Consider the following 7,487-nt stretch of genomic DNA (forward strand, 5'->3'; position numbering starts at 1 on the left):
CGGCGTCCGCCGCTCCACCGCCTTACCGCCCCCGGGCATCGCGCCTCCATCGCCGGCCGCCATCGTCTTCCCCACCTCCGGCCTCCTTCCCCGTCTCCTCCAGCGACCAACTCCGGCGAGGATCCGGCCGCCTTGATCCGCGTGCCACTCAAACCCTAGATCTGTTTTTCTGAGAGGTTGATTTCTTCTAAGTCCCTAACATTCTATGCCCCTGTTCATAGCATCATAACTCCATGACTGTAGCTCTGTTTCATGCGCATGTTATATCAAAATGTTCACTGGGAGATGCTCTTCATTTAATTCCATTATGGCATGCTTGTTTGAGTTCATTTTGATGCCCTAATCATTGGTGCAAGAGTGCTATAAAATGTTTACTCCTGTTACTTAGCAGATTATGATGATTTGTCATTTTTGTCACATTTGATGTGTGCATCATATGGGCATGTGCTCTACATGTGTTTTGAACTATGCCATGTCATCTTTACAGGGGTGCTTGCCATGTATTTTTTTGATCTATTTGGTGATTAGAACAAGCATGCAAAGTAGCCTTTGTGATATTGCTGATTTCAGTGACTTAGGATTTTACTGTCATTTTCCTGCTGTTATTTTGATGCCATGTAAACATGATGCTACAGTGAGATCCATGCTTGTTTTGAGTTCCTTCAGTAAGGATGTTTTGTACATATGGTTATGCTCTATCCATTCATGGCCCTGTTTGAAATGATGGAGTGCCCTAGCATGTCTTAATCTTGCTCTACTTTGGCTATAAAATGTTCCTGGCAGATTGTTTACATGTTAATCAATTTTGCCATGGTTGTTGCTAGTGATTCCAAGCATGCTATGAACTTGATCTTGCCTTGGTTAGCTTCATGAACATGTCATCTTGCTGTTAGTATGCTTATATTCTCATGCAATGCCTTCTGGTGAGTTATTTGAGCTCGCAAAGATGCCTTCATAACTCTGTTTATGCCATGTTTACATGGGTGCCATCATATCTTTTGTGTCTTTTTGGATCATGATCAGTAAGGGACTTTTGTTCTATGCTTTTAGTAGATCCATGCCATGCCTTTGTTTGCTTTGATATGTTCATGTAGCATGTTGTTTGCTTGCTCTAAACATGGCTTCCTGATATTATTTTCTGGCATGATAGTATTTTCACTAAGTCTGTGATGCTGATATCTTTTGCACTTTTGCCATGCTTGTTTGAACCTGCTCTTGTGTGATTTAGCCGTAGCTCAGTGTTCATGTTTTGTCAAGCATCTTGAGTAAATCACTTCCATATGCTTTGTTGCTATGTTGGAGTGCAGCAGCTTAGTTTCTTGTTGCATTCTAGATGGCATCATGCTGTTAATCGCATAATTGTGCCATTTTTGTTTTGCTTGCCATTTGCAAACCGTGCATCCGTTTCCGGTGATCTTTATATCGATTTCGACTGAAATCATCTCATCTTTCCAGCGGCACACTTGGTTTTCCAAGTTGATGCCTTGATCAATCTTTTCCTTCCGGAGCACGTATATGCATTGCATATCACATCTCGCATATCATGCCATGTTTTGCATCATGTTGATTGTGCATTGCACCGTGATTGATTGTTGGTCCTTTGCTTGTGTTCTTGCCTTGGGTAGAGCCGGGAGACGAGTACGTGATCGAGGAACCTGTTGAGTACGCTAACGAGGATCAAGCTTTCTTCAACTCTGAGAACTTTGCAGGCAAGATGACCATACCCTCGAAATTACTTATATCTTTGCTTGCTAGTTGTTCGCTCTATTGCTATGCCGCGCTGCCTACCACTTGCTATATCATGCCTCCCATATTGCCATATCAAGCCTCTAACCCCCCCTTTCCTAGCAAACCGTTGTTTGGCTATGTTACCGCTTTTGCTCAGCCCCTCTTATATCGTTGCTAGTTGCAGGTGAAGATGAAGTTTGTTCCATGTTGGAACATGAATATTGTTGGGATATCATTATTATCTCTTATTTACTTTAATGCATCTATATACTTGGTAAAGGGTGGAAGGCTCGGCCTTATGCCTGGTGTTTTGTTCCACTCTTGCCATCCTAATTTCCGTCATACCGGTGTTATGTTCCTTAATTTTGCATTCCTTACGCGGTTGGGTGATAATGGGAACCCCTTGACAGTTCGCCTTGAATAAAACTCCTCCAGCAAGGCCCAACCTTGATTTTGCCATTTGCCACCTAAGCCTTTTCCCTTGGGTTCCGCGGACTCAAGGGTCATCTTTATTTTAAACCCCCGGGCTAGTGCTCCTCTGAGTGTTGGTCCAAAACAGAGCCACTTGCAGGCCACCTCGGGGAAACTTGAGGGTTGGTTTTAGTTGTACGTAGTGTTCATCCGGTGTGTCCAGAGAACGAGATATGTGCAGCTCCTATCGGGATTTGTCGGCACATTCGGGCGGCTTTTCTGGTGTTGTTTTACCATTGTCGAAATGTCTTGTAACCGGGATTCCGAGTCTGATCGGGTCTTCCTGAGAGAAGGAATATCCTTCGTTGACCGTGAGAGATTATGATGGGCTAAGTTGGGACACCCCTGCAGGGTTTTGAACTTTCGAAAGCCGTGCCCGCGGTTATGGGCAAATGGGAATTTGTTAATATCCGGTTGTAGAGAACTTGACACTTAACTTAATTAAAATGAATCAACCGCGTGTGTAGCCGTGATGGTCTATTTTCGGCGGAGTCCGGGAAGAGAACATGGTCTCGTGTTATGCTTGAACATAAGTAGCTTCAGGATCACTTCTTGATCACTTATTAGTTCCTCGGCCGTGCTTTGCTTCTCTTCTCACTCTCATTTGCGTAAGTTAGCCACCATATATGCTAGTGCTTGCTGCAGCTCCACCTCGCTACCCCTTCCTATCGGGTCGTTACTATGTTTCTTTTCCGGATGATCAGTAGAGGAGCCCAGTTGGGACGATCGGGGATCTAGCATTTGGGGTTGTCTTTCTTTATGTTGGTTCCGTAGTCGGACCTTTGATTGTACCTTGGATGATGTATGATATATTTATGTATTGTGTGAAGTGGCGATTGTAAGCTGACTCTTTATCCCTTTCTTATTCAGTACATGGGATATGTAAAGATTATCCCTCTTGTGACATGCCTACCATGCGGATATGCCTCTAAGTCATGCCCCGACACGTGGGACATATAGCCGCATTGTGGGTGTTACAGAGCATCACCCAAAGGATCAGTAATCCAAATGTTGAAGGACAAGTAGGTGTCCTCGTCTTCAGCAATCTGGTCAAAGCTCTTTTGAATTTGCTGCTTCAGTCTGCTGCTGGCGCCGACGACAAGTACAGGAGTGGATCCATCGGCTCTGACTTCAGTGGAACCCTGGTCGACATGAGGTCAAGGATGCAGTTCCATCTCCCTTCTTTCCTCGGATCCTCTGATCTCCCTTCATGTCTCGCCCAGTTGACGAACGCCATCGGCGACTCTGAAGCATGTGGCATCCTGCCCTTCTCTTCCCATGTGCCCTCGAAGTAGATTCTACAGGCTAGATTCACCTCCGAGAGACTGAGCTGACATATTATCTTGAGATTTACGAAGTCACCATAGGCGCTTCGTCGTCGATGGGAACGAACGTCTCCTCCCATTGAAAGCGCATTGCCGGAAATCCTGAAATAAATTCAGAAATAATGTGAGCACCAGGATTTGAACCCTGATGGGTTGGGGATGCCACTGTCCACCTAAACATCTCAATCATAGGTTGGTTCGCTCGGCCGAGTACTGACATGTGTATATTTGTATTGCATTCAGGTCAGTACTGACCTGTGTATATTTGTATTGCATTCTTTATTTTACTTTTGCGAAAAAAAAAATACAAATGCACGCGCGAAACAAAAATCCAGAGGCGTGGTCGAGCTCACTTCCTCTTCCCCACTCTGTCACTCGGCAAGATAAGCAAGCCGAGCTGACCCCATGCCCGCCACCGTCCACCTCGCGCCGCTTCCCCATCGCGCACAGCCACACGCAAGCAAGCCTCCTCCGCCGCCGGCGAAGCCCGCTGCCCCGTCGCTCCCGCAATGGAACGCCCTCCTCGCCGAGCACTCCCGAGCCGGCCGTCATGCCGCTGCCCTCGCGCTCCTACCGCCGCTCCTCGCAGCCTCAGAGGGCCTCGCCCCCGACAGGTTCACGCTGCCTCCCGCCGCCAGGTCCTGCGGCTTCCTACGCGGCGGGGCCGCCGGCGCGGGGCGCCAGGTCCACGCGCTCGCCGCCAAGCTCGGCCTGCCCGGCGACCCCTTCGTCGGCAACTCCCTCGTCTCGATGTACGGCCGGTGCGGCCGCGTCGAGGACGCCGAGAAGGTGTTCGGCGGAATTCCGGATGCGGCCCGGAACCTCGTGTCCTGGAACGCGCTCATGGCGGCCCTCTCCGGCGACCCACGGCGCGGCCTGGAGCTGTTCCGGGACTGCCTGCTGGCGCTCGGCGGGATGGTGGACGAGGCGACGCTGGTGACGGTGCTCCCAATGTGCGCCGCGCTCGGGTGGTCGGATATGGGCAGGGCGGTGCATAGCCTCGCGGTCAAGTCCGGATGGGACGCGGCCGCGCGGGTGGGCAACGTGCTGGTCGACATGTACGCCAAGTGCGGCGAGCTCGGGGACGCCGAGCGCGTGTTCCCAGAGGCCCCGTCCGTCGTGTCCTGGAACGTGATGCTCGGCGCGTACGCGCGGAACCGCGAGACCGAAGCGGCGTTCGGGCTGCTGCGAGACATGCACATGCAGATCGAAGAAAACGGCAGCGTGCCGGCCGACGAGATCACCGTTCTGAGCGTCCTGCCGGCGTGCTCCGGCCTGCCGGAGCTGGCCAGGCTGAGGGAGCTGCACGCCTTCACCGTTCGGAGAGGCCTGGATGCCACCGGCGACAAGGTGCCAAACGCACTGGTGGCAGCCTACGGGAGATGCGGGCGCCTGCTCCACGCCGACCGCGTCTTCGCCGGCATCCGGAGCAAGACGGTGAGCTCGTGGAATGCACTCATCAGTGCCCACGCGCAGCAGAACAGCGCCGCCGCGATCGAGCTGTTCATTCAGATGACCAATGCCTGCGGGCTGAAGCCTGACGGGTTCAGCATTGGGAGCTTGCTCATGGCATGTGCCGATCCGAAGCACCTGCTCCATGGCAAGGCCACCCATGGATTCATCCTCAGGAATGGACTGGAGAAGGACCCTATCATCCGGGTCTCGCTCCTCTCGGCTTACATCCGATGCAGCAGGACGGAGCCTTTGGCTCGAATGCTGTTCGATGCAATGGAGGGAAAGGGTGAGGTTTCATGGAACGCCATGATCGCCGGGTACTCGCAGAACGGGCGACCCGGTGAGTCGCTCCAGCTCTTCAGGGAGTTGCAATCCATGGAAGGCCATTGTTCATCAGTGATTTCAGCAACAAGTGCCTTGATGGCCTGCTCAGAGTTATCAGCTGTTCGATTAGGGAAGGAGATGCACTGCTTTGCCCTGAAAGCTGACCTCTGCGATGACCCATTTCTATCCAGCTCGTTGATTGACATGTACTCGAAGTGCGGATTTGCGGACGACGCCAGGGCGTTCTTCGACCAGTTGAAGGCAAGAGACGCAAAGGTGTCATGGACGGCGATGATCACCGGGTACGCCGTCAATGGTTTGGGGAAAGAAGCTGTTAAGCTATATGGCAAAATGAGGAGGGAGGGGATGGAACCTGATGAACTCACCTACCTTGGCCTACTGATGGCATGTGGCCATGCAGGGATGCTGGAGGAGGGGCTGCATTTCTTCGAGGAGATGAGAAACCATCATCACAAAATAGAACCGAAGCTAGAGCACTATGGCTGCGTCATCGGCATGCTGAGCCGGGCAGGGCGCTTCGCCGACGCGGTGGCGCTCATGGCGGAGATGCCGCAGGAGCCCGACGCCAAGATACTGAGCTCCGTGCTCTCTGCCTGCCACATACATGGAGAAGCAGAGCTGGGAAGCGAGGTCGCTGACAGGTTGCTTGAGCTCGAACCCGACAAGGCCGAGCACTACGTCCTCGCCTCCAACATGTACGCCGGGTCCGGGCGGTGGAATGAGATGAGGAAGGTGAGGAAGATGCTCAGGGACACTGGCGTCGCCAAGGAGCCAGGCTGCAGCTGGATCGACGTCGCGGGCAAGGTGTACAGCTTCGTCGCCGGAGAAAACACGCTCCCTGAGATGGGCGAGGTGAGAAGGATGTGGCTTAGCCTGGAGGAGAGGATCCGCGAGATCGGGTACGTTCCCGACACCACGGTCGTGCTGCACGAGCTCGAGGAGGAAGAGAAAGTGGAGGCGCTGCGGTGGCACAGCGAGAAGCAGGCCGTCGCGTTCGGGCTGCTGAGGACGGCCGCGCCGGCGACGGTGAGGGTGTTCAAGAACATCAGGATGTGCAAGGATTGCCACAACGCCGCCAGGCTCATCTCAAAGGTGACAGGGAGGGAGATTGTGGTTCGGGACAAGAAGAGGTTCCATCATTTCGGGGGTGGTGTCTGCTCCTGTGGGGAGTACTGGTGAATATAGTGGAATTCAGAACTCTCAAGTTGCATTCCATTTGTATTATGCACATAAACATTTGTACAGAATAGCCAAGTTACAGTTCAGGAACATTTAAAGAAGAAAGGTAAGTAGTTTCGAATTGGCATAAACAGAAATATTTTTGTTCACCCTACACATGCACAGTTGCACACACACTTAAACCCAGCACAAATCTAAGAACAAGAAGAGTATTCAGTCAGGAACTTCACTGTCAAGTTGAACTGTAAATGCACTCCTGAAGTAATGCAAAGGACGCTTTTGTAGATATGAATATCACCGTCCCTAGTTGAATACTGACTTACTGAGACACATCTACTAGAAACTCGACACTTTATGTCGCAACTTAATTCACTATACTATTTCATGGTTGGCAGCGCAAGAAGGCGCTTGCAAAGTCGAAGGCCATGTATATATGTTCTTGGGCTTTTCACACACTGTTTACAGATTTGCTGTTGCATGATCAAATCGACAGCTGTAGTATGTTTGAGGATGCAACTCTTTTGTCATGTTGGTGTGGTTGTTGCTGAACCTGCATTTGTCTATCTCTAAGATATAAACAGTTCAAACCAACCAAATCAAGCACATTTCCAACAAAGCCACCGCCAAAATACAGAACCAAAGATGAAAACAGCAGCAAGACAGATTTGCACTGTGGTTTATGAGCCAGGTGACACATTAAAAAGCGATATACAGTACCAGGCGAATCAACCAGACAGGCGACACATTAAAAAAGAAGAGATACAAATATGTTGCTAGAATATTAATCCCAAATATCTAAAGTGGGAAAAAGTTCATTATGATGTTATGCAATATTTAAAGTTCTTCACAATTTGAGATCACATCAGCGATCATATGGTAAAGCCAAGCATGTCCATATATCTTCCCAGGAAGACCCAATTTCTCTGGCTAAAAAGAATTTAGCATGAAATAGCCTGAGATATACTCAAGAATTCGAATACGTGT

At 50.5% G+C, this 7,487-nt stretch overlaps 1 protein-coding gene across 1 annotated transcript; it reads left to right on the forward strand.

The window, feature by feature from the left end:
* The first annotated feature begins 3,876 nt into the window (after positions 1-3,876).
* Positions 3,877-6,608, forward strand: LOC123148220 (pentatricopeptide repeat-containing protein At1g18485). Its single transcript, XM_044567599.1, has one exon. The coding sequence runs from the start codon at positions 3,930-3,932 to the stop codon at positions 6,501-6,503; it is 2,574 nt and encodes an 857-aa protein (XP_044423534.1). The 5' UTR covers positions 3,877-3,929; the 3' UTR covers positions 6,504-6,608.
* Positions 6,609-7,487: the final 879 nt, after the last annotated feature.

This window comes from Triticum aestivum, chromosome 7A (assembly GCF_018294505.1).
Source record: "Triticum aestivum cultivar Chinese Spring chromosome 7A, IWGSC CS RefSeq v2.1, whole genome shotgun sequence".
In the NCBI taxonomy this organism is placed as follows: domain Eukaryota; kingdom Viridiplantae; phylum Streptophyta; class Magnoliopsida; order Poales; family Poaceae; genus Triticum; species Triticum aestivum.